At 37.7% G+C, this 26,595-nt stretch overlaps 2 protein-coding genes across 4 annotated transcripts in view; one reads left to right on the top strand and one right to left on the bottom strand.

The window, feature by feature from the left end:
- LOC145468253 (uncharacterized) overlaps positions 1 to 22,240 on the top strand; it is a 23,426-nt gene extending 1,186 nt beyond the window's left edge. Inside the window, exons 1-33 of one of the 3 annotated variants that reach the window (XM_081451935.1) lie at positions 1 to 262; positions 342 to 411; positions 487 to 614; positions 1,957 to 2,113; positions 2,906 to 2,968; positions 3,642 to 3,703; positions 3,843 to 3,920; positions 5,046 to 5,094; positions 5,199 to 5,277; positions 5,780 to 5,873; positions 6,529 to 6,602; positions 6,702 to 6,804; positions 7,427 to 7,515; positions 7,628 to 7,660; positions 8,719 to 8,810; positions 9,313 to 9,401; positions 10,348 to 10,426; positions 10,971 to 11,050; positions 11,665 to 11,738; positions 12,338 to 12,459; positions 12,956 to 12,987; positions 13,345 to 13,411; positions 13,895 to 14,018; positions 14,441 to 14,469; positions 14,577 to 14,614; positions 15,121 to 15,235; positions 16,027 to 16,187; positions 16,535 to 16,592; positions 17,221 to 17,257; positions 18,423 to 18,863; positions 19,368 to 19,420; positions 20,048 to 20,124; positions 21,152 to 22,240. The exon at positions 1 to 262 is cut by the window's left edge and continues 1,186 nt beyond it. In XM_081451935.1, the coding sequence (XP_081308061.1) occupies positions 242 to 262; positions 342 to 411; positions 487 to 614; positions 1,957 to 2,113; positions 2,906 to 2,968; positions 3,642 to 3,703; positions 3,843 to 3,920; positions 5,046 to 5,094; positions 5,199 to 5,277; positions 5,780 to 5,873; positions 6,529 to 6,602; positions 6,702 to 6,804; positions 7,427 to 7,515; positions 7,628 to 7,660; positions 8,719 to 8,810; positions 9,313 to 9,401; positions 10,348 to 10,426; positions 10,971 to 11,050; positions 11,665 to 11,738; positions 12,338 to 12,459; positions 12,956 to 12,987; positions 13,345 to 13,411; positions 13,895 to 14,018; positions 14,441 to 14,469; positions 14,577 to 14,614; positions 15,121 to 15,235; positions 16,027 to 16,187; positions 16,535 to 16,592; positions 17,221 to 17,257; positions 18,423 to 18,863; positions 19,368 to 19,420; positions 20,048 to 20,124; positions 21,152 to 21,172 (2,889 nt within the window). In that variant the 5' untranslated portion in view covers positions 1 to 241 and the 3' untranslated portion in view covers positions 21,173 to 22,240. Of the gene's footprint in view, positions 263 to 341; positions 412 to 486; positions 615 to 1,956; positions 2,114 to 2,905; positions 2,969 to 3,641; positions 3,704 to 3,842; positions 3,921 to 5,045; positions 5,095 to 5,198; positions 5,278 to 5,779; positions 5,874 to 6,528; positions 6,603 to 6,701; positions 6,805 to 7,426; positions 7,516 to 7,627; positions 7,661 to 8,718; positions 8,811 to 9,312; positions 9,402 to 10,347; positions 10,427 to 10,970; positions 11,051 to 11,664; positions 11,739 to 12,337; positions 12,460 to 12,955; positions 12,988 to 13,344; positions 13,412 to 13,894; positions 14,019 to 14,440; positions 14,470 to 14,576; positions 14,615 to 15,120; positions 15,236 to 16,026; positions 16,188 to 16,534; positions 16,593 to 17,220; positions 17,258 to 18,422; positions 18,864 to 19,367; positions 19,421 to 20,047; positions 21,122 to 21,151 lie in introns of those variants that run through there. The other 2 variants (XM_081451933.1, XM_081451934.1) reach the window with 2 other exon arrangements.
- Positions 22,241 to 22,342: 102 nt separating this feature from the next.
- Positions 22,343 to 26,492, bottom strand: LOC145468321 (SOSS complex subunit C homolog). The gene is made up of 5 exons (XM_081452026.1): positions 26,408 to 26,492; positions 25,993 to 26,080; positions 25,718 to 25,802; positions 25,275 to 25,325; positions 22,343 to 24,356 (listed from the first exon to the last, which is right to left on the bottom strand). The coding sequence occupies exons 1-5, from the start codon at positions 26,433 to 26,435 to the stop codon at positions 24,258 to 24,260; spliced, it is 351 nt and encodes a 116-aa protein (XP_081308152.1). The 5' UTR covers positions 26,436 to 26,492; the 3' UTR covers positions 22,343 to 24,257.
- Between the last annotated feature and the right edge of the window lie 103 nt (positions 26,493 to 26,595).

Raw genomic sequence — 26,595 nt, forward strand, 5'->3', positions numbered from 1 at the left:
AGGGAAATCGAAAGAAAAAAGAAAATAAAAAAGAGCTGAAAAGTTTTTTTTCCTCTTGGTAATGAACAGATTTACCTTTCCTTTCCCGCCACAGAAGACGATTGGATCCCAACCATACCCCTACTGCGTACAAAGGTGCACTGTTTGCGCGCCACAGTACAAACAAAGTAAAGTTTTCTGTATTCAGTTGTATTGTAGTGCGATTACTGTAAGTTATACAACTTAAGCCGTCATGTAGGATATGATGAGGATCACTAGCCAGGTGAGAAGTACTTGAAGTAATATTTCCCCTAGTAGCGATTGTAATTTATGTAGTTTTCGTTCTTTTCTTTTTACTCTAGCTGCTTAGGTCTCGGACGTCGCAACCATTGCATTCAGTTGAATATCTGGACCTCTCAAACCTTGGGTTAGGTACGCTCAAAGAAATTATTCTCTTCTAATTTCTCTTCATCTATGAATGGTGTTGGTTTCTTTTCTATTTTATAGTGTCTCTGGAAAGACTGGAATTATGCCCAAAGTTGCAGACGGCGATTGTTCGTGGAAATAAGATTGAATCTGTGCCCGATTTGCGATGTTGTCCGCAGCTGTGGAAAATTGACCTCGCTAACAACGTGGTAAATTTCATTAGTTTGTTGCCCTCAGGGTCTTTTAAAATTAGTCTAAATGGTCATTTACCCATTACCTACGGGGAAAAAATCTCTGTTTGGTCAACGCTATCGTTCAGAGCTGGATAATGCAGCTTATCTGAGCTTCAAGCTAACTTATTAGCGGAACCACTTCAACTCAACGCGATCGAAATTTGTAAAAAGCTCGATCGCGGTCAAAGACCAACAGACTACGTCAGTTGCTATAACTTCAGCACATTGAGAGTTTTTCAAAAGCAGAAACATCTTTGGTTCCTTCTGTTAACCTTTAGTTAAGCTATTTTTAACTTGTTTATTGAAAATTCCGTGTTCGCTAACTACAAAATAATTTTGACGTGGTCGTGGTTTCGCGTTAACAATCTTTATTCATGAGCGGGAGTATATTGACTTTTGTGTTTTGTTGGTGGTAACCGGTTCTTCAAGAAAGATAATGACCACATTGTAATGATCTTCATACCTTGGCTCGAACTAATTGAAAACAATTGTCTTTGCTAACTCGAGCGTACAAAGTTGATGTTGTACTTGTTTGTGGTCGTCTGTAAATTTAATTTAGCCAAGACGGCGAAAATTCATCTCGCCAATATGCGCTTAGTATAAAGTATGCACACGTCAGGAAAGCAAAAATACTTTTTCCAGTTTATTTTCTTGTTATAAATCGCAGTTTTCATAAATGGCAAGGGTGGGTAGGGAGCAGGGGGGGGGGGGTGCAGTAAAATTGTGTTGGAGTATTCACTATTGGTAAGGGGGAGTGGTGTGATGTGTTGATGTGTAAGCGATGAGAATTAATTTTTTGATAAAACTTTGTATAATTTCTTTTTTTTGTGTGTCTATCCCTTATTTTAGACACTCATCTTCTATTGGTAAATTATCTGCAAAACAAAATGGAGATTGCTATCGCTTGATAGTTGATGAAGGTGCTGCTGCAGTTGACTAGCATGCATAGAAATCAAGAGTGAATAATCACTTGTTTTCATATAAATCTACTAGTCATTCAAAACTTTATCTAAATCTTCTTCACAGTCACTTTGAAAAAGACAAAGCATCAGCTGCCAGTTTGTTAACAATCGTATAAAACGGTATAATGCTAGGCTACTCACTACTCATTCTATAACAGAATGGATAATGAATAGCGTAACCAATTAGAGGATGGCAGTTGTGATAGAATGTTAGTAGATTTATTTATCAGTACTAATAGATTGAATGTTTTATCACCCTCTCAAGTAGATTACTCACTCTCATTTTTTATGAGCAATATACTTGTCTTCAATCCCAATCTGTACCATGCTGTTTTCAACTATTTTTGTCCCTAAAGGTAAGAAGCTTGGAAGGTTTGATTTCAGTTGCGGCATTTGGAACACTGATTCTTGCCAACAATGATCTTGATTGGAATGAGTTACAAAAGATAAGACATGTCCACGTCCTGGACCTCTGTCTCCATGGCAACCACAAGCTTGAGATGGATGCTTATTGTGAGTGTTCGATTATAATGATTTAAGGGTGGAATTCTCTTACCAAGGAGACTAGTAGGAAAAACCAGATCTGAGTCACTAGAGTTGAACTTATGTTTGCAGGAGATGCTAATTTTTTTTTTTATGAGGGTTTGCTATTGATACATTGTGCTGCAGGGTGAGAAAAGTTTAAAACCATGTTGTGTGGTTGCATACAAGAACTACATGTACTTACTTACTGCGCCTTTCAACAAATAACAAATGCATTTTTTGCTACTGTCAATCAAATGTTCGGCGGCTCCTCCCTGCTTCTGACTACTGCATCTGGAGTGCATGGTAATCAAATCATTGAATACAGTTCAGACAATTAAAAACAGTGCTTGGTAGAAGTTGAAAGCTAGGAGGAGCCGCCAAACATTTGATTGACGGTCGCAAAACACATTTGTGGGTTAAGCTTTGAATATTAGAGTCCGCATGTTATTGAAAGGCGCAGTAATGGGAAATTGTTGGTTGCCAGGGTTCTCATTAAGTGCCAGTCGCCGGCTAAGAAACTGGCTACCTCGATTTCTCAGCCACCTACATCTTATGAAATAATTATATATGTAAGTTGTAAAGAGTAATACAATTTGGGAAAACACAGGTTTTTGGAAGGTGGGTTTGCTTGGTAATTGGCAATTAAACACTACACTACTGGTAAAGGAGACTCTTACAGAACTTGTTTAAGAAAGTTGAAGGGTCATCTTTTCCCTTTATGATAGATTTTGACCAATATCCACAGACAGACTTACCTATCTATGTTTTTGGTTGTTTCAGATAGAATGCATGTTATCAATAGCCTTCCTTTGGTTTGGATGCTTGATGGACGTATTATAACCTGTGAGTTGTACAATTTTAATGCTAATAGTATGTTGTGACTTTTTACCTGTTGTACTACTGTTTGTGGGTACAGTGGAATCCCAAGTTTTTGAACCTTCAAAGAAAGGAAAATTGGTCTGCAAAGTCTATCTTGTAGTTCAAGAAATTCAGGGTAAAATATGTGTGAGGCGAGGGAAATGACTTTTGATTGAGTTGTAAGGAGATTCGAAAAATCAAGGCTTTGATAAATCAGGACTCCACTGTACATGTATTAAGTAAAGCTGGAGAGCAGTTAAAAAAGAAAGGTATGTGAGAATATGTTGAGAGTTTGGGAAGAGTGAGGAAAGAGGGATAAAAGAGTGCCCATGATAGAGACAGGCCTATATAACATCTACAATTTGCAGATCCATCTATACATGTAATATAGTTCACCTTTGAAACCTTTTTTACTTCATGTGTTTAAAGCAAGCACTTTGTGGTATAGTCAGGAAGAGTTTTAAATTGATCTGAGCCTGTAAGTTGTCACCTATCAACAACTAAATGTTAAACATTAAGAAATCATAAGAGGTAGTAGGTCTGCATGAAACCCTGTCGTTTTTGCCTTGTGGTGTTTGATGTCTATAATCTACTAGAATTATATTTTGCAAGTTCACTTGATATAGTTTTACATTTTTCATGAATTTTTACTTTGTAGCTGCAGAGCGTGCACAAGTGGAGCAGTTTTTTAAAGATTCTGCATTGTCCGACAGGCCTGTGGTATGTGGCATACTGATATATCCACCAAAAAAAAATGATATTTATTTGTTTAACAAATTTTTGAGGGTATCAATGCTTGCTTTTAATAAAGGATAAATGTCCTCGTTGTTTTTATTATTTTGTTTTTTGTTGTTCACAGCGACACAAGCTGCCCAAAAACCAGTTTGTTCCGTCAGCTTTAAAAAACATTGCTGTGACTGGTGTTTTTGGACAAAAGGTAACACAAGGGGCCAATTTTTGTCAATGGCTTAAATATTAACTTTGCTGAGACAATTTGTGTTTGATGATCGCATCTTTGATAATAATTATTTTATATTGTTTTTTATTAGTTATTTATGATTTATTTATTTTATGCAAGACCCATATTGATAGCAGTTTTCATAACTGAAATGGTCATCCTGCATAAATATGTTTTATATTTATTTATTTATTTATATATTTACTTATAATAATGTGAAAAGGATGATGTGCTATGAAGGAGATGTGACTTACATCAGCATGCCATATTTTGTTATTGTACAGTCATGCTCTTATTGGTTGATTTACCATAAATCTTTGAATTAGTGCCCGGTGTGCTTATTTCAAATTTAGGAGAAAATGGGGGGTGCTTATTTGAGGGGGGCGCTTATTTAATTTTTCCCAAATGGTGGCCTGACATGATCATTTTTTTCAATACATCATCTGCACGTAAACAACAACATAAGCTGTTTATGGACATAAAGAGCTGATCTTTATGATCCTAAAGTTTAAATCACGGTACCGTTAAGTACTTGAAGTGTTCAACGTGTTCACTTAATGTGTTCACAAACTGAAACAATGTACAAATCTAATACTACACGATGAAAACTATACATCCTTTGTTGTCTCATTACTCATCCACAAAATGGGGGAGGGGAGGGGGGCGCTTATTCGAGGAGGGGCACTTATTTTAAATTTTGGCCGATAGGAGGGATGCTTATTTGAAGGGGGCGCTTATTTGAGGGAGAGCGCTAATTTGAGGATTTACAGTATGCTCATCTGGCAATGGTTAAATCTAAATGTCGCCCAGTGGGTGCCAATAATAAAGGCAATCGTCACCCGCTCTCTCTCTAACCTGAGGTTACTTTGACTTGGGTATAATTCTTCTGTCATTATTACTGTACAAAACACTTTGTTTCTCTTGACTTTGTCTCGGGAACATTGAATTCCCGGGAAAACAAAACTATCTGTTTGCTGGAGGTTGCTTCTGTTTATGTTTAAACTAGAGTAAAGAGCTAACACTAGCCACTGACTGTCAGATGCCTCCAGCTAAATTCATGGTTGGATCAATGTTTATCTTTGCGTCTGCTTTTTCTTTTTTTAGAGGGAACACTTGATGAGAAGATTTCCTTTAAAGGAAAAACTGAATGTTGGTAAGTTATGAAAAAAATTGAAATCCCTCAGAATAATGGACTACTCTCTCTACCCAAGTACCTCTTGATTGATTGTTCTGTGTTTTGCCTTGTTCTTCAACAAGATCTGGACAAGCGACGACTCTTGTACCTTGCCTACTGTCTTCAGCAGGAAGTCAACCTTTACATGAAAAACACCATGAAGTAAGTAGTTTCTGCACTAAAGTATTTCTCTGACCTAATATAATATTCAGTCAAACATTCAGCATTCTTGTCAAGATCCTAACATCTTTGACAGACCTTTCAAGTACATTTTGCACATCAGGGTATTTGCAGAACAGTAAATGTCAAGCACAGAAGCTAGACAACATAATAAGTTTACATTGGCCAAGATGAAACACTGATAAATCCCAGTTTCATAGTTTGGAGCACTCTTAATTAAGCATGGTTTCTTGGGATCAGGGTAATTTGGAGATTTGGCAGACACTTGTCAATTTCTTAGACTTGTATGGATATGTTAGCTCGACATTTGGTGTTTGGCAATATATCCCTGCACTGTCTTTGGCAGGTCAGTAATGATCTCGATTCAAGAGTCTGTCATCTTAAGCTAATCAAGAGTGAATCTCGCAGTCCTATTCTAATTCACATTCCAAGCAAGGGCATAAAGTTCGTAGTTCTGATATAGGGTAATATGCTAAAATTTCAGAGGCAAAGTGAAGCCATCACTACTGATAGAAAACTTGATAAACTACAGAAATGAAGACAAAGAAAGGTGCAACATGCTACTACTGATGTTAGTGGTGAGTGTTGTTAGTCAGATGGTTAACTTTGCCCTTGACAAAGAGCTGTCTTTCTTTGTAGAGGCATAGTTAAAATTTGGGACCCCTATCTGGTTCATTGCCTCCTATTGTACCCCCTTTGGATCCCTATCCAGAACCTCTATGGACCCCATGTGGTTAGGGTGTAGGGTGTGTTTATGGCTTAGGTTTGCATCACTGTAAGAGTTTTTGGTTAGGATTAGCACATAAGTTTAGCGTAGGGTTAAGGGCTAACAATAGGATCCAGTGCGGTTAGAGGTTAGGGTTCAGTTACACATGGATATATTTTGAAGTTTCTTAACATTCCAGAATTTTTCACGTGTTGAATCTGAGACTCACTTCTTTCTGCTATGTTAATAATTATTTTCATGTAGAAAGAGATTACGCAGGATTTGCTCAGAGTAATGTTATTTGATGTAACAAGGCTGTGGTCTATGAAATATTACACGGAGCCCAAAGATTCGTAACCATGAAATCTTGGGTGCCCAACACTTAGTTGAACTTATGAAAAAAGTTAGTTTTTTCAGTCGCCCAATGGCAAAAGTTAGTTGCCTGTGGCACCCAGGCGCTTCTAGAGCACAGCCCTGTGTAAAGTGATTTTTGATGTAACATAATCAATATCTCTTTTTTTATTCAGACATCTTTGGAATTTGCTATTCCTTCATTGCTGGTTCAGCAGACTCTTGATATTGCAAGACTTCGAAAAATAAGGTAAGTGCTTGAATAAGTATTTCCATTGATGTCAGTTGTTAATGTTCTGTAAGTTTTGATTGTTGTTCAATGATAACACTTACTGTAATTGTGTTTCAGAAATGTAGATACTATGGATGTGTTCATGTTACCTCCCGACATCAGATGCCGCGTGATTTCCTTGCTTCTTGGTGCAGTGAAGATAGAACGAGATCAGCACATTGTAAGTGGTGTATTGTATTGTTCTGTCCTCTATTTAATTTTGCCTTATTATGTTACATGCCCTAAATTGTCTTCCCTGGTCCCTTGGTTTTGTGACTGTAGCAGGTTTTTCACAACCTATCAAGATCACACCATCCAAGTTTGTAAGACACTTTTTTGAGTGATTGACCAAATTTGTTCCCTTCTCTATCAGTGTATCTTTGATGTAAGTTTAATATTTTAACTCTAATTAATTCTACCAGACTAATTGGTAATTAGTAATTCACTAGATAGCAAAAACACAGACACTCTCGTGTTCTTTAAGCATGATTATGAGAGTGAATGCTGGGGGTGAACTTGGTTGACAATTTGGTACAGACTCAAAAAGTTGGGTGCAAATTCAATTGGGCATGACACCTCCATAATATTATTCTTTAAAACAATTTTTAGCAAAGAGCAGTTCAATCCTAGGGTTTTGGGGAGTAAGATGGCTCACCAGTGCCAACATTTAACTATGTCAGTGTTAGGACCAAAGTGTAACGTTTCATAACGTAGGTGTATGTCCCATTATGTGCATGCGGGAAAATATAATGTGAACTGTAATGATTGTGTAATTACTGTTTGATATGTTGAAACTGTTTTAGGATGGTGGTTTGTACAACAGACTATACTTGTGTCTTTATGATCTTGTGGCTGATCTGGTGAGACTTGCCAATGGAGACAGTGTATCCAAGTAAGACTTCTGTGTTGGATATTTCTAGTTGTTGGATGGTAAATCATAGCATAATTATTAATAATAAAGTTTACAAGTGTGATTTGCATTCTTTCAATAATTTATTTTGTAGATATCAAGCAACAAGGAAAAGGTTTGACTCTAGGTTTGTTTTGTGAAAGTTTTTCCTTTCGTTGACCTTGTACTTGTTTATAATTATTGTAAGTGATAATGAACTAGTCTATGATCATCATTACATGTAGTAACCCTTCGTGGATCAATGATCCTAGCCAAAATAACACATCCTTAACTTGATGCGTGCATCTATCTTTCTCTTTGTACACCTAATCCCCCATGGAAGATGCCTGAAATTTAGCTTAAACAACTTCACTCTGTTGATGTTGCCCTGCAGAGAGTCTGTGTTGTGTCTATTAAACAATCTGATTATGAGCTCGAGATTTCTATCGCACTATAGAAATCGAGAGCAAATAATCTAATTGTTTCAGTTTAAATCTACTAGTCATTCAAAACTTAATTTAAATTCTCTTCACAGACACTTTGAAAACACCAAGAAGTGGCTGTCATTTTGTTAAGAAGGGCACACTGCTACGCAACTCACTGTCTATCACAGAATAGATAGTGAGTAGCGTAGCCAATCAGAGAATGGCATTCGTGATAGAACGCTAGTAGATTTATACTAAAAGTGGTTATAACTTGTTCACAGAGAAGGAAAGTTGAGCAAAAACCAATCAGACACTTTCCTTGGATCTCTATTGAGCTATGTCAGTCATCAGCCATATGGAACTTTTTAGGGTCCAATCATAGATTTCTTTCATTAACAAGGGTAGAAGTGTGAAGGAAGATATCAGAAATCTTTAATTTGAGAGTGACAGATCCAGCCATCAGTACAGCATCCAGGGCTGTCATTTAGGGCTTTAACCTGTAACACCTGTTTAACAGCTGAGTATCCCTGATGAGCCCTTGATGTTACAGGTGAAGTTGATACAAATCATCCACAAAGTCACAAGTTTGCTATGGGTGTGAAGACCAAGGCAATGGTTGAGTCAAACCTTAATGACAGCCCTGGTATCATCAGCTCACTTTTCAGCTGGTGAGGATACTCCAAACATTTGATATGATCATTATTCTCTAAAATAACCATTCTATTGGGGGTGATCATTTTTACTGCAGTGATTTTAATTTATGGTTTATTTTGTAATTCAGGAAATCTGGCTACAGATGTTTGTTGGCATCAGAAGTAGTTCAGCTGCTGTGTATCGTACCTGTTTTCTTTGACTTTATTGGAAAAGACCCTGGTAAAGAATATTCTTCTTATTTCTGGTCCTAACAATGAACATGTGTATAGTATTATCAACAAAGTTACTTAATTTCAAATCGCCCAGGAACAGTGCAGTAAATTTTGAATCCCAAATTGTTATCTGTAGGAGTTGCCAGTGTGATTCCTTCAAAAACCTTTAGCAAAATAGCCAATGTTAATGATTCTACTTCTTTGAGGAGGCTTGTAATGATCTGAGGGCCTTCTGCTTTCATGGATTGAGTGATTGATCACCAATTTTGTGATTTAGAATACAATTTTAAGAATTTTCATAACAAACCTCACTTGTTCATAAATTTACAAGGATCTTCGATTTCTTTTAGGGACCGCTCTCCTTTGAAGTTTTTCTCTCTTTATATTCCCATGATACTTTCCATGGCTATCTAATAATTAAAATCTTCCTTACATGCGTGTATTTCTAAACATTAGCAATTGGTATTTGACTAGAAATATACTCATCAAAATTTTGTTTTTTTTTTCAGGCGTTCTGGACCTAATAATTATAGCTACTAAAGATTCTACGATTGGTGAAAAGATCAAAGCATTGACCTGGAAGGTTCAGTCTGATGGGGTAAGAACATAAACTCTTTGTAGGCAATTACACTTGTGGTAGGCTCAGTGACTTACTGGTTTGTGCACAGGGCTCCGTTATTATTAGCCCTGGCCGGGGACATTGTGTTGCTTTCTTGCACAAGACCGTACTTTACTCTCTCAGTGCCTCTGTTCACTCATGTGTATAAATGTGTAAATAGGTCTGGCAAATTTAACTCCAGCGGTAACCCTGCGATGGACAAGCATCTCATCCAGGGGGGGTAGAAATAGCCCCAGTTGGTTCATCCTATGGAAACTGGAGATAAGCACAAGCCTGATGGGCACTAGGTCCCAAACATAGACTTAACCCACCTACTTGCAGCTACCATAAAGCTACAAGCAATAGTGCCTGTAGTTTTGTGTTGGTTTAAGAGTTGATAAAAGAGAGTGATAACCTTGTTAATATTTTGATTTTTGGGGCAATGTCATCAACTTGTCTTCCAGCAAAATGTGGTTGCTGTAACTTACAGTTATCATAATGATAGAGGAATTAGTGCTCTGGCTTGGGTTGCTTGAAAAGTGGAGAACACTCTCCACCAGATAAATCACTATTCAGTGGATAGCGTGGTTTGTTTTCTTAACACTTATCCACTGGATAGCGATTTATCCAGCGGATAGTGTTACCCAGTCTTTGAACAACTGGTGCCTGTACATTTGTGCTGGTGTCAAGTTTTGTCAAGGAATGTGATCATTAGCTAAGGGAAAAGATGGCAATATCAGCTGCATTTGCCAAAAGCAAAGCTGTGTCAATTCTGAACTAGCATGATAGTAACATTAATCCTAGTTGGTTCTCATGCTACAAAAAGTGGAAGTAATGTTTGAAAATTTAAGCCAGTAATTAGCCTGCAATAGTCTATAGTAGTGACTGCAGTGATAACATTTTTGAGGTTGATGCATTTTTAATAACATTGTTTGATCTGAAACAGGGAGGAAAGAACAAGGTGTCCAGAGAAATTGCTGAATATCTTCTTGAATGTGTAAAGGATGCTAATCCAATGTCATCAGGTCAATTCAATTCTAAAATAATAATTAAAAATACTACTAACGTTATTATGGCACTGAACGGATCTACTAATACAGTCTTACAGAAAATGGGTCATGTGTATTGAAGGCATCTGCAGTCAAGTGTTGATCCATACCCATGTTCTATACCCTCCATTGACATCTCAATCGACACTTGCTCAATACTCTGCTAGATGGACACCCTGGAATACACTTGATTGACAGTCAGCCCAGAGTCAGTCGAGAGTCAACTAATTTTTGATACATGTATACGAGTTGGTCAACACTTGGCCGACTCGAGTGTAGATTGAATGTTGACCTAGTATCGATTGGGATGTCAATCGAGTGTTGATCGTGGGTTTATCGAGGGTATCAATTGACACTCGATGGCAGATGCCTTTAGTAGACATGATCCAAGAAAGTGATACCACAAGCTGATGTTTTATCCTACTGAAGTGCAACTTATGTATGGGAAAACGGAAAGTGTCTTCTGTTTCTTAATTGCTCTTGTCATGTAATAGAATATTGCTTATTGTTTATTCTTTAGGAAAAAGGAGCAAAGAAGATGAAAAACTCAAAAAAAGCCAGCTGCAAAATGACTGTGTAGAACCAAGCTATGTCATTACAGTAAGCTATTGATAATACTGTGGAATTGTGATTTTTTGAATCACTTTGGGAAGTGGAAGTTAGTTTGAAAATCAGGAGGTTTGAAACATTGAGTGTGAACTTCACCTTACTTTTTTGCCAGTTGAGCAACAAAATGCATTGAACATGGAATCAGGAGGCTCGAAAATTCAAGCACCTAAAAATAAACCATTACATAACTGCAATGTTAAAATTCTAATATTGGGCTAAGGCTTAGGAGAACAGAGCAAAAGAAATATCATTGAGGTCAAGGGATGAAACATGGTACAGTGTAAAGGTTTTCAGTATTTAAAAAATGGCTGACTGGAATACTGGTTATGTTTGTTCTGCAACCAATAGTTCAGTAGATCTAGAGACCTACATGTACTGCACTAGTTGTAAAAGTAGGTGATGGCAAATTTTGGTTGTCAGAGGGTAAACCGTTGATGAGGTTGCACCACGTCGAGGGGAGAAATACACTGTACTCCTAGTCATTTACTGCCACAGGAACCAAGGACAAGGACAAGCTCTGGCAATGTGAAACACATTGGCTTAGTTCAGACTACATTACTGTACTAGTAGCATGCTTGTTCAACACTGTTTTGTTTTTGTTTCAGTCTAAACGGTTGGTGAAAACAAGCCCAGAGAGACCTCAGTCCTCAAAAGAGTCAGTCTGGTCAAAACTGCAAAGGTTTGTCGTAATTTAATACAGTTTCGAAAGTAATCTTGAAGGAAATTACTTAATTGGTTGTTTTTTTACTATGGCTTTGAAGATTGTTTTAAGAGTAGTCTAATATATTGGTAAGTAATTGGTTTAGTTTGGTTCTGGTTTTACAAGACTCATTTAAAAACCAGTCTAAGATATTAACAGTAGTTTCACTGGTTTTTTTAAATGAAGATTGAAAAAGTGATGAGTAATTCTTTGATGAGCAATTCTTTTCCCAAAAGCATTTTCAGTGCAGCTGTGACGTGTATGTGGTGGTTTTCATGAACACCCAAGAGCTGCATATGAATCAAATTTTTACAAATGATTGTAAAAAGATAGGAAGTTTTTAAAAACAGTAAGAGCAGTAGTGAATATTAAATGTGAGACTTTGTGAGAAGGTGAGACAAGCATTTTTCTCTGTGAGCCTGAGACATTTTGACTTCTTCAATTGCGAGAACAGAGAGATGTTCTGGCTCTAAGATGTTCAGACGTCATTTATTTAAAAAAAAAGCGGTATGAGTCGATATTTTCATTGCTAGCACGTACATTGCATACTCAGAAACTGAGTGACCTGAATTGTTTAGATATGACACAGCTGGTGGTGCAAGGAACAAGACTGCAAGAGCTATGTCTGCTGTTGGTGTAAGAACAAGACAAAGTGCAGGTTTCAGAGGAAAAAGAAGCAAGGCAATTGATAGAAAACCTGGTAAACTAACACATCATGATATACAATCTTAACCATTTAATTTTATTAACATGTAATGCTTCTGGAGTGATACAATATAATTTTTAAATGATGCCTGAAACATCAACTATCTCAATTCTTTGATAGTTGGGGAATCAACTGTAATTGAAGGACTTGGTGGAAAAGAAGCATTAGCAATTTTTGGTCAAAAGTGAACTTTGTTGAAAACTCTCCAAATTTCACATGTGGGTTTGTTTATGTGTGTTAGACAATGTCCTGTTTTTTTTGCTTTTTTTTTCCGCTCGGTTTGCACTGTTGTGGTACTATTGATAATATTGTCATGTTACACATAATTGATTTATTGTTAATTAAAAGTAATTTATTCTCAGGGTATATTTATCTAAAGGAATGCTCTTTTATTTTGTTTTCCTTCCTTTCTTTTCCTTTGTTTTCATTTCCCTCTCTTTTCTTCCCTTTTAAAACTTCTTTTAACTACCATTCCATCCTTTTTTCCTAGCACTTGGTGACAGAGTGGAAGTTGGTCATCAGGTATGCCTACAGACAGCATCTATACATTTAGTTGTAACTTTTGTTCCTCTTAATTTTTAGGAGTGATCAAAGCATGTTTTTTTTTTAAGTGCATCTACGCTTAGAGAAGCAGGCATGCAACACAAATGAAAAAAAATTGTCAACTGGTTAGAAATAAAAAGAAAAAATCAATGAATAAAGGTTTTGCTACCTCTATAATTAAATCTTCTTAAGAGGAGCTTTTTGTTGCCCAAAGCTAGTAATGAGGATCCACAATAAATGGAGCTCTTATAATTAATGCAAAATATGTTTTTTTTCTGTAATTTTTACAAGTACTAGACATTTCTTGACAGACATGCATGATGAATATTTTTTCAGACATTTGGTCGCCTAGCAGCCATTCCTGAGTTCAACATGGGCTTGATTCAGTTAGACACGGTGGCAGGTACTGTATGTCATTTTTCTGAACAACTAATTGCAGTTCAACTCTGTACATAATAAGGTCTTATGCTGAGCTGTCATTTTTGGATTGCACTTATGGAGATTTTGGTCATGTAATGCAAGTTCTGATGAGCTTTGTCAACACTGTGACAAATCATTCTGCGTGAGGTTATGTAAACACAATTTTGCTTTGCTGGCTGTGTTTTGTTGAAAAAAGTAGTTTCTCCCTGGTTAATTAACTTGGTAAAAACACTCAAGAAAGTGTGGGAGAATTCAAAAGTCTTATGTAAACTCGGATTACCTTCAGCTAGGAATTTCATAAACAATGTCAGAGTTCTTTCAGACTTTCTCCCAAGTCTGCATCAGGCTATGTTAACATGCGTGTGATTTAATAAAAAATGTTTGGTTTTTTTATCCTTTTGGAAACAATTTTTTTTAGTAATTGTGGTAAAAAAGTTAATATTAACATACACATCTACTCCTTCAGCACCAAAGTTCCAGCAGGCAGACTATCCCATCAGCCACCTGGATCAGCAGTTCACTTACGTTGATTTTGCGGATATCAAGTGGGACCCTGCATCAGAGACATGGAAGCAACAGTCTTATTCAAAGTTAGTAATATAGTGTTTATTGTCTTCAGAGGCCTTTGGGAATGTACGAGGTCACATGTTTGGCGACTTGAACTTGGAAACATGTAATAGTTCATGTGAGATTTGATTTTTGATCGAACAAACCACATTCAGTTGGACTGTGATGTAATAATCACATAGGAGGCATTGATGTATTCTGAAACTTCAAACTGTAGCAGTAGTGCAGTGAAACACTGTTTTTCACCATTACGTTTTCACACATATAAGGACCTTTTGTGAAATTAATTTTTATTGTGGATAGTTCTGGCTATCATTTGATACTTAAAAAAAGTCAATTTAATTGTGTATACTTACAGTTTATTCAATTCTGTAATTTAATATAAAAATAACTAAGCAACAGTAATAAAATTTACTGACAGTAGGTAATCACTTGTTTGTGTCAGGGAATTCCAGGAGGTTGGAAGTCGTAAAGGTTAGTGTAGAAGTGTTTCAAAGTTTTGCTACTTTACAAGGTGAACTTGAGTCATAAACAGTTTCTTAAAAGTGTTACAATAATTTGCCTTGCCTACTTACTTTTAGGATCCAGGAGTGCACCTATTGACACAAGGAGTGGCAGGGTATGACTAACTTAATCAACATGGTTTATTACTGACTTTGTTTGTTTTGTACTACTGACTGATGAGTGAGTGATTGACTTACTGGATGACTGATGACTGATGACTGACTGACTGACTGACTGATGAGTTGACTTATTGGTTGACTAATTGATGGTCTAATAGCTGATTGACTGATTGAGTGACTTACGGTGTAACTGAGTGATTAACTGGTTGTTCAACTGGCTGACGGACTGAATGCCTGATCAATAGATTGACTGAGCATTGGACAAACCAATTGGCTTATTAGTTATATATTAACCAGCTGCCTGTCTGATTGATTAATTGACTGACTGACTGACTGACTGACGGACTGACTGACTGGCTGGCTGGCTGGCTGACTGACTGACTGACTGATGGACAAACAGGATGACAGATAGACAGACTGACTGATTGACCGGCTGAGTGACGATTGACTAACTGCAGATTAATTGACTGTTGTTAACATTTTAATTGTATTCTTTTAGCAGGGATCTGCTCGATTTCTATCTGATGCTATCAGGCAGAATCTTCAACTCAGAGTTGATCTCCCTAGAGCCTACAGTAGCAATGCTATACCAGATCAAGGAGAACCTTTAACAACAGGTGACAAAACATAGAAAAACATTAATGCTCTAGATTTATCATTGGATATGTGCAGGCATGGTGGCCTCATGGTTAGTGTACTTGTCTCAGGGTTGAGCAGTCCGGGTTTGAGCCCTGGCTGGGGACATTGTGTTGCGTTCTTGGGTAAGACACTTCACTCTCACAGCGCCTCTCTTCACCCTGTGTCTAAATGGGTACCGGCAAATTTAATGCAGGGGGTAACCCTGCGATGGACTAGCATCCTATCCAAGGGGAGTAGTTCTAAATTTTCCTTGTAGCTTCCTGCTACAGAAACTGGGAAAAGGTCTGGCCTGATGGGCCACTTGGCTCGTATGCAGACTTTACCTTTACCTTTATCACTGGGTGCCCATAGGACAGATTCTTTACCTCTACTGAAATGTTTTTTCAAGTTATTAATTGAGGCTTGTACTAACTTGTTAGTGGGAGGCATAGCATTGAAGTGATTAGCTTGCAAACCTCTGCATTGACGAGTCTGGATATCAGCCCATTCCAGGGTCTTAGAGAAGACCTAAAATTAATTTTCACTTAATTGCAAACTTGAGACTGAAGATGCTACAGACAGCCTGAGCGCTGCTGCCTGCAGCATCTTTAGTCCCAAGTTTGCAATAAAGCGAAAAGTCTTCTCCAAGACCCTGGGATGGGCAGAAATCCAGATTCCTCAGTGCAGAGATTTGCAAGCCAATCACCTCAATGCTACGGCTTCCACTAACAAGTCAGATGCTTGGCACAAGGAACTAACGGTAAGTTTGGGATTTTGCATTGCTTTTCAGGGGAGACTGTCATAACAGATCATGTGAGATCAATTGTTCGTGAGTGCTTGCAAGAAGCAGATGTGCAGTGGATAAGTTCCCAGGAGTCTGATATCCATGGCAATTATTATGAAAAAGGATACAAGGAAGATGAACAGACCTTGGATGAATGGGATGATCAGGTATTAAATGAGATAGTAACACAATACAGTTGGCATCATGATTAGCTCACCATGTGGCATGAAATTTTCGTGGGATCTAATTTTTGTGAATTTTGCGGAGATTTCATCAATTCGTGAAAATTAAATCCCATGAAAACAAACTCCTGCCAAGAAAAAAGTGTACATGTCTGGAATCTGGATGTGCTCATTAATAGAATTCTGGTCACGCATCAAATCTTCGCAACCACTGTGAACAGCAGTCCACGATCTGTACGTCATCGAGATCAAATTCGTGACTGTTTTGTGCACAATGTTGTGCCAACAAAGAGTTCTTATCACATAATTCATATTTAGTTTCTACTTGTTAGGCAAGCCCTGTTGTTATCTCTGAGGTTACGGCTAATGCTGACTCTGAATCTACTAAAGGTACAATAAGTTGGTTGATTTAGTTTTTAAGGCACTGACATGGCCGTTATTAATAGTATTTGGACCATTTAATTTGTTCTCTAATCTGAGAACTGAGTGTGGGGATTATCACTTGTATTTAGCCGTGCTGATATCTTATGGGGATGTACTCCATCCAAAAAAAAAGATAAAAATAAATAAATAACCTTTATTTACCCCTACCACCAAAGGCTAGTGGGGCGGAGCAAACAACTGAAAAAAATCATTCATATTGAACATAACATTGTTAAGAATCCCAACTGGCCAGAGGCAAACCAGTTGGCTATTTACAAGTGTGGGCAAGGATTTGAACTCCGGGCTACCGTGAAACAATCTAGGTAGTGGTCAGAGCGGGACTCAAACCCGGGACCACTAGATTGCGAGTCCGATGCACTGACCACTTGGCCACGTTGCCTCCATCATGGAGTAAGAACACAATCCTGCTTAGGACTTCAATCACTTGTGAACTTGACTAGTCATTTGTAACATTGAACTTGGGTTGCGATTTTGCTACAGATGATTTTTTGCTCAAGTGCTGGGTTAAACAATTCCAATTTTATCACGTGGTTAAATTACATGTTAATTTATTGATGTGTGCCTTTGCTGGTAGATGGCGAACTTGCGGAAGAAGACATTGAGACTAACATGTAAGAGTGTAAATGTTAAAGAATATACACCATAGATTGTTAAGTTAGTAAGGTTAAGCAATATTTGGTCTAACAAAAGTAAGATCTGAAGTTTGCTTGCAAATTCACACCCAAAAAAATTAAATAGAGATCTGTGTCAACATGATAGCCTTATCTGTTCTTCAGTTACAAATTTAAATGTACTCTCATAGGATGAAAGGCTTGTTATGTAGTTTTTTTGTACTTTTTTTTTGTGGCTCTGATGGATTTGTTCCATTTAATGGCATTGGGAAATTCAAAAGATTTCTGTTTATCTTTCAAATGACTTAATATATTAATTTCTCCAACAATTTTCAAAAGCTTGTGTCTATAAAGATATTTCGCCCTGAATACTACACTTTTTTACAAAGGAAGCTTAGCACTGAGCTTGTAAAGTAACTATTCCAGAAGTGTAGCAGCTTTTGTAAGCTTGAATTCTCTTTGTCGTCGTAGTGTAGCAGCTGTTATTGTTTTGGGGCTAGGCATTGTTTCTGTTTGTTGTATTGTTCTCTCAAAGCATATCAAGCCATTCATGTGAGGCAAGGCTGTAGTCTAAGAAAAATTATGGGGAGCCCAAAGGTTCCTAACCTGATGTTTCAAAATATTGGGTACCCAGCACTAGTTTATATGAAAAAAAAGTAAGTTTTTCCAGGCACCTGAAGAACAGTTGGTCGACTGTTGCACCCAGGTGCTTCTATAGCACAGCCCTAAGAGACCTTGCGAGAACTGCTACCTGACCCAAATATTTTATCAGGCTAGTTTGCCTAATCACATCAGTCATTGCTGCATGATTTGACCCCTGTCAATATTAGTCTAGTCTCAGACAGAGGAAAATCCTTGATTCATTGCAAGAAGTGGGCCTGCCCCAGACCCGGCTTAAGAACTGCTTTATGGATACTTTTTGGAACATCACAACAGGCTATTCCAAGTTGCCTTTTGCCTTTGTGTCAAAACGAGTCTTCGTGCGAAACTATTCATATGAAATTCATATGAACGTGTGTCCTGCCTCACGTGTTCATTTTCATGCAAACAAAACTCATTTTCTTATAATCAAAGGTTTTGTTTGAGAACTCATTTTGAAACAGAGTTGCAAAGAAACTTGGAAAAGGCCTATCGGCACATGATTATTTTTCTTCTTCTTCTTCAGCAGAGAAATGGAAGAGGAAGCACCTCTAATGGAGGGTAGTCTTGATGAAGATGAGCACTCGTTAGATGACCTTGATTCAGAAAGTGGTCAGTACTTTGCTGTTGAATCTGGAGGCCTACAAGAGATGATGTCCTTCACAGAACATGCAAGAATAAATGCTTGGAAGACACCAGAAGTTATCAAAAAGGCTGGCAACAGTGGAATACCTTCTAGGGTGGGGAGTGCCACAACAAGGGTAAATGCAGCCTCCCCACCCCCACAGCGACCTTCTTCACCCACCCACCCTGGTACAGTTCCATTCAGACAGGCAGATGGATGGCTAGCTGGAGGTCGGGATGTAAGCAGTTCATCTGTGAAGCGTGCATTTGTTCCACTCCCAGGGTGGATGGAAGGTTTAGATGGAAGAAGACCCAAGTCTTCTCCAGCTCTGAGGGGGCCCAGGTAAGGTTCCAAGATTAAAATATAAATTCTCCTTATATGTTGCAATACATTTCTTTTAATTTCAGTTCTGAGAATTTTTTTGTACATCAATACGGTTCTTTTTCTTTGACTGGATATGCAGCAATGGCTGGTGCAGAACTTCAGCTAAGCTTTCAGACACATGGCCCACTGTAGTTGTATCCTGTTCGCAACCATTTGTGCTTTTTATTCAACTTTATCTGCCTTACTATCACGCGACGTGAATAATTGTTGGAAGGTTCAGGTTGGGAGGTCACTACTTTCAGGAGGGTTGCTACTTTTGGGATTTACTAGTGGCCACAACTGTTTGACATTACTTTTGGGGGGTCGTTGCTTTCCGAAGTTAATGGTACAATATCCACTACATATACTTGATGAATTTAATGACCACATGAAATGAAAAGTTTTTTAATCCTTACAACTTATTCAGTAAGTTTTCTCACCATGAAACAATACATGTGTCAACTGTGGTTATTGTCTTGGCAGGCAAACATCAAGTCCAGTTACATCCAAGACCATGTTGACAAGACCCACAACAGGTATAGCTGTAACAACCAGTAACACATAAACAATAAGTCTTGTCAATTGAAATTATTAAAAAAAGGTTACTTAATAATTCAAGAATCCTAAGTTCCTAAAAATGTATCACATCATGAAATTTACTAAGAAGCCATCCTGTTTATATGCTCTATGCAGCATATTACAGTGTGTATTATCTGTTCAAAAACTAGATCAAGCACTCAGTGAAATTCCAAGAAGTTGCTTAAAAATTTAAAAGCCCTTCCTTAACATAAGTGTATTTTACATCAACCTGTGCTCCTCAACTAGAATGACTGTAAGACTTGTTGTTTTTGTTTCATGTCATCAAGTTTAGAGAGTTTTACCATGTAATTGTAAGGTAAAGGTAAAGTTTGGATACAAGCCAAGTGGCCCATCAGGCCGGAGTGTATCCCGGTTTTGGTAACATGAAGCGACTAGGGGTATTTCTGCTCCTCCCTGGATGGGATGCTAGTCCATTGTAGCCTGGTTACCCCAAGCGTTAAGTTCACTGATACCCATTTATACACCTGGGTGGATAGAGGCACTGTGAGAGTAAAGTGTCTTGCCCAAGAACACAACACAATGTCAGCACATTTTGAAGTGAGCATTGTGATTTTGTGTTATAGGTCGACCGTTGGGAGGTGCCCAGCGGGTTTTTATAAGAGGTTCATCTCCTCCCATGTATGGATTTCAACCAACACGAGTAAGTACATTTTCAATTCTGCAACTCATAGAAATATCATGTCAAGGGGCAGTGAGGGCTCTTTTGGTAGTTTCCACAGATATGGCAATTGTACACAGCAAGGTCTAAATCTTTTTAAAATTACCAGTAATAGGAAATTTTTTGTCCAACTCACTAGATACAAAGTAAAATACAGTAATTCCTGTTAATTGGAACACAGCTACAAATTAGCTCTTTTCATGGTTATTTTTCTTATTTGCACTATGTAATCTAACATCAGTGTGAGACAGTTTTGCAGTTTCTGCTCGTAATTGCCATGCATCCATGTTAAATAATTTACATTATATTGCAAAAAAAGAAAACTGAACTGTGAAAAGGACTACTGTAAATCCTAGAATTAGTGCCTCCCCTCAAATAAGCGCCCCTGCTATTGGCCAAAATTGAAAACAACCACCTCCCCTTGATTCAAGCACCCCCCTCCCACCCTGTTTTGTCTGTTTTATGGAAGAGTACTGAGACAGCAAAGAATATATTAAATATTAGTTTTGATTGTGTTCAGTCACAAGCGATTATCGACTCATTCAAGCACTGCACATTGATTGTCACAATGGATGTTACTGAAGATCTGCTGATTTATTGCCTAATGTAAAACAACCTTGTGCAGTGGGCCTAGACTGGCTAAAGGGGTTATGTAACATAGTTCTTGAAGAGAGACAGGATCCACCTGAGACTTCTGAGGGACTGACACATACCTATATTACAAAAAAACCGATCATATCTGACCAAGATTGGGAAGAATAAATAAGCGTTCCCCCTGGATTAAGCGCCTCCCTTGAATAAGCACACCCCCTCCCCCATCTTCTCCTTAATTTGGAATAAGTGCCCCGAGTACTAATTTGAGGATTTATGATATTGGTCAGTGCACTTAAACTGGTTCCTTTTGGTGAAACAAAAGTCTATGTTGCAGTTGTTTGGTTGGTAGTATTCACAGAAGAAAAATACTTCATTGATAATAAATAATGAAAACAGTCTTTCAAACTTTTTGCAGGTTGTAATAAGAAGAAGGTGAATAACTACATGGACAATATCAACAAAATCAGTCAGCTGACAGCGCTATGCTCAAAGAAGATCAAGAATTAAGGAGAGTTCACAATATCACTTTATTCGTAAAGCAAGTTCTCATCCCTCTCCTCTTGATCTGATATGAGAATTTGAACCTGATCAATTGTCTAAAATTTTTCACTCCTTTGACAAGTACATGATGCCAACTCTTACATACTCTTAGCTACTTTGACATCACAGTGATGATGGAAAACTAAAAATTAACTTTGTGTAAAACTCTTATCTTTCGACTCTTGTTCACGTTTGTTCTCATGTGATCTGGCTGGAAGAAAGCTGAAACAGTGATCAATCAAGTCTCTTATGCAGAAATCATTGTTTGGCTTGTAACACAATCTACAGGAAGGAAAAGATGCAGCACAAGCCAAAACAAGACTGCGTATGGCAAGACTATCTGTGATGATGACTTATTATAAAGTTGTGGATTGTTTTTTAACAAACTAAAAAAGCTCAAGCCTTTTATTAACATCTTAACGCATCACAAGCAGACTCGGAAAACAGAAAACAAAAACAAAGCGATAAAACAATGAAAGGAAAAGGTGCTTTTTGGACAGTATAATCAGGGTTCTCATTAAGTGCCAGCTACCAGATAAAAAACTGGCTACTTTAATAATTATTTCTGAGCTGCCTAATTTTCATGGAATAATACATGTGTAAGTTGTAAAGAGTAATCTATTAGGGAAAACACAGGTTTTTTGGAACATGACTGAGCCTTGTGTGTCTTTGTCCCAGGGCAGTCAAGGCTGTAGCTAGAAATGGGGCATGGGGTCAGGGTGTGGTGTATGTTCTCATAAACTGCAGTAACAAATTGGCATTTTGACCTCTTCCAAAGTTGATTATTTGTGAGGAAATATCTTCAAGAGTATGTGTAAACTTGCATTTCAGAACCTCTCAACTTCAAAATTTTCTGGGGGAGCACGCCCCAGACCTCCCTCAAGGATTCTCCCTTCAACACTCTTATCGGTGTCAGCCATCTACCTCATGAAACTAGCCGTCTACTCCTTAAATTAATGAGAATCCTGATGATACGTGGCTGTGGCTTTTTATATTACAAGATGATTATGCCTCATCACATGAACAAAACAGAAACACTTGATTTGGTATTTTTGAAACTCTAATGTAAAGCCTGATTGAAGTATTTTATTAATTACTTTTATCTATTTATAAGGGAGCTAGATTGTTTTACATTTTTCTTGACAAAGAAAGAATATTTTCTTAAGAAAAGTTTTAAAGAAGATATTGAAGAAGATGTGTTTAATGGATATTTAATATTTAAACCCAGTCACCAATCAGTCGTGTTGTAATTACAAATGAATATTTATTGCTTGATTTTGGCTTGGTAGTGTAATTATAATGTTGATGACCACTGGCTAACAGTTATGTAGCCAGCAGTGCAGGCGTATTTTGAGCGTGTGAGTGTACATTTTCGTATTAGGCTGCCATCTTAGATTTGCTAACTGTGGAGGATTGGGGTGAGGGAAATTTGTTGCGGGAGTAGACGTGAAGTGAAAAAAATGGGCAAGGAGGAAGGGAAGACCACCCCCAACCCCCCACTTCACCAACCCTCTGCCGGTCAAGCATCCGATTACAATTCCAAGATGGCACATCAAAAAACCTGGTTTATCAAATGTTCTGTTCCAAAATAAGGCCCGTATTGCAGGCTTACAGTTATGATAATGTTAACAATCTACATATATATTGTTCATATTTCAAAATAGTGATGTAGATGCTCGTATTCACGTTACGGCAAGCCAAAATAAAGTAATACCTAGTAGATGATTCACTGGTGACTAAGCCTATGTGACCACAACATTCCTAACATTGATTAGCAAGAAACTTGCTCATCAAAGAAAGAAATGCAACCACTTAGAAACAGTAACATCATATAAATATTTTGATGTACCTTACAAAGATACACAACTACTTTTGTCCTGAAGAGAGAATTTGCTGTAGAAACTTACAGTAATCTTAGAGAAACATTGTGTTGTGTTGTTAAGAGCCTGTGTTGATGGTTCTAGCTAAGTGGGCACTTGTAAATTAAACTTGTTCCTCTTCACTGCATTCCTTTACAGCTTTAACACATAATAAATGTTCTGGAATAAAATCACACAGATTTTTCTCTCCAATTTTTGCCTGTCTTCATGGTCCGATATGAGTCAATAAGTTTTAGATCTAATAATAAACTAACATTATTCCTCACTTATGCCACTCTCAGTGAAGGCCCTTAAAATATCCATAACCACCTTATGGAAGGTCATTATAAATTACAAGGAGCAGAGAGTCTGAAAGGCACATAATTTAAAGAAAAGTACATGTATCAAGGCAAGCAGCAATTGCCAGTGGGGGTAGGGTGGAAGTGAACCAAAAACCTTCTGTGGGGGGTATGGATATTTTTTGGAACACAGTTGCTTCTTAGAGTAACCTACAAACCAACTTTTCTCAAATGAGAAACAAGTGATAGCTAAGACAGTTAGTATGTATATATAGTTGCAAGGCTCTAACCAAATCTTGGGTGCTTTCATTATCTCAAAGATTCTGGATATTTCAGGCCGAAGTCCAATGGAAAGTGCCGTTTCGGTTTCTTCCAACCAGATTATTGGGGATCACTTCTGGAGGTGGTCCACTTATTTCAGTTGGAACATTCAGATCGAAATTTGCTGTTCCATTTTTGGAAAAGCGGTTCATTGCCTTGCTTCTCTTAACTTATGTAGGGAATTTGGAAAAGGAATAAAAAGTGGTTTTTTTTATAGGAGCTATTCCTCTTGGTTGGCCTGGTTTGATTGGAAAATGTTCCATTTTCCTCAAGTATTCCCACTGGTCTCTGACCGGTCAGTTTGGCATAATGAAAGCACCACCTGACAAATTTGACAGCTTCTTTCACTCAGCTAAGAAGAGACTATCTTGCTTTGCAGTTTTACCAGCTGACCACAGAATTGGAGACTTGGAGCTATGATGACATTTTCCAGTGTCAAAACCACACCATAATGATTGTGATAAGAAAATTGTCAATTACACAATGGTCATATCGAAAATTCTTATTGATCATTCTCAAATCTTGGTAGAACAGGCAGAATAAGGTTTCCATAAGCAGAATCTTGAGATATGAAATATCCTGATGATGTAGCATTTGCATGCTAGAAAAGAGCCAAAAAGATCACAATGTATTAATTAGTAATGTACCATAATTTATTAATATTTGGTCAAGTTATTGGCATTTTCAGTCCATGGGGGGAGGGAGGGTGGCAATACTCCCAGTCACTTCATGCTATTGAAACTGGAGATAAGCACTGCCTGATGAATATTGGAATGGCATAGTGTTGAGAGCGCTTGCCTCCCACCAATAAGGCCGGGATCCGATTCTGGCCCGCTGTCATGTGAGCTGAGTTTGTTGTTAGTTCTTGTCCTGTTCCAAGGGTTTTTCTCTGGTTTTCCTCCCTCCATAAAAACCAACATCTCCAAATTCCAGTTCGACCAGGATAGAGGACCCGAATGAAAACCGGCTAAGGTTGATGTGGCTTCCTCTCTAAATATTGTAATTTATTTATTTATTTATTTATTTTTAACACACTGCTACAAAGCCAAAGCAGTGTACTGCCCAATGTCCAGATTAACTATTGCAGTACCCAGCATCCAAATTTGGCTGCCAATGTACCAACCGTTAAGACAATCCACCTCCAATGTTTTGGCAATCCCTTTCTCCCTATCACAGTATCTTTTCTCTTTGGCTAAGAACCTAGCAAGCGAATAATAGACTAGTAATCTGACAGAAACCAAAAAATGGTGAGGGACACCATGAGATTTCACAAAACTTGGAGAGTTCCCATTAGTTTTCATAGTTAAGGGTCTTTGGGACCCCCAGTTCCAAAGAGTTCAGGGTTCTTTTTGCTTTTCAGCGGTCCTTTGCCTATTTACAAAAAATTTTCCGAACTTTTTTCCTCCATCCCAAGGATGGACTTTGCCAAAAAACTGTGCATCCTTTTCATTTTTTGTATGTATGAGATGCAGGCATGTGCATAATAATGGGAGCTCTGACTTGATTTATGTCAACCTACCTCAAGAGCTTGTCGCTGACTTATTGACATGTCTGTTGGGTTACGAATGATCTAGTAAGAAAATAAATATATATGAGTCCACTCTAACTTGTATTTTTTTAAAATTATTTCTCCCTTGTGCATATGCTTCATACAACTCAGATGCCAATTCTGGTACAAACTTTAAATTATACAAATTTGTCACATCATACTCGATTCACATCATTGTTAACTGAAAATTATTTTAATGGAGATGTCACCTTCAAAATCGACTATATTTTAGCTGTTTCCTTCAGTCACTAGCTCCTGCCTGACAGGGTTAGCAACAAAAAGTGACAGCTTTGAGTTTGAACATTTTTATTTATTATCTGTCCATCTTTCAGTTTTGGACAGTGTGATAATTAATCATGAAGATACACACACGTTTTACAAATAAAGTTGCACTTTAAAATTTATTCACTTACTGGGGCCTCATGAGGCTTAATGTTTGGAACAGATGTTGATGTGGAAGCTTCTGGTCCCGTTGAACGACTTGTAGAAAGATTAGGCCTGAGAAATTAACAAGAATCAATTTTTTAGAGCCAACGGGAAGTGAAAGAAATTTGAAAACAAACTCAAAATGAAAGCACAGCAATGTGAAGTAGTAAGTTATATCTTTAATATGAATCTACAGCTACTTTTATTGACTGATCAGGCAGAATATCTGCATCACAACAGTTTAGATTTTTACCAAACTAACCCTATATTTCCAGTGCCAGCTTGGCCTTGATTTAAAAGCATCTGGCGCTTTTGTTGAAGGTCTTGGAGAATCTGTCTATTCTGTGACTCTGTCATAATTAAACGAATAAAAACGAGTGCTTTCAAAACGGCTGAAGATCAATGTCTCTACTCGGATGGACTCTGATCTCACAATATATGCTAGATCTGACTCGATCACTATACTTCTAAATATCTACGCTGGTGAAATCAATATTTATGTACCGATTCGAAGGATATCATCGAGCCAATAATCACAGAGAGCATTTAAGTGTAAATAAATTATGGGAACCAAATTAGGCAAAACGCTGAAAACGCCCGGGATGTTTGAAAAGGAACAAAACGCATCTAGCCCGATCTCATTGAAACTGTTCGTCATCTCTTACAAGCATACCCACCTTGCCCTCCTTGGAGCGGAAACGCCATGCTAGCCTTGCACGTTTTCTCGGATAAGACTGTGTTTGTTTTGAAATGTAGAATTATCTTCACATGTTTACCGCTGCTTTCTTCGCCATCTTATTTTAATATTCGTCCCAGGCTCTCACTCCTTTCTGAGGAACCGCTGGTTTTACTTTTTTCTGTCACT

This window comes from Orbicella franksi, chromosome 14, assembly GCF_964199315.1.
Source record: "Orbicella franksi chromosome 14, jaOrbFran1.1, whole genome shotgun sequence".
Taxonomy (NCBI): domain Eukaryota; kingdom Metazoa; phylum Cnidaria; class Anthozoa; order Scleractinia; family Merulinidae; genus Orbicella; species Orbicella franksi.

What these genes read in the sequence shown, in the direction of transcription:
- LOC145468321 (XM_081452026.1), bottom strand. Translation starts at nt 26,435, where the DNA reads ATGGCGTTTCCGCTCCAAGGAGGGCAAG. An exon ending in GCTGGCACTGGAAATATAGG is followed by an intron (nt 25,803 to 25,992) that starts GTTAGTTTGGTA and finishes TTAATTTCTCAG; the next exon opens with GCCTAATCTTTCTACAAGTC. An exon ending in GTCAGCGACAAGCTCTTGAG is followed by an intron (nt 24,357 to 25,274) that starts GTAGGTTGACAT and finishes GCTCTTTTCTAG; the next exon opens with CATGCAAATGCTACATCATC.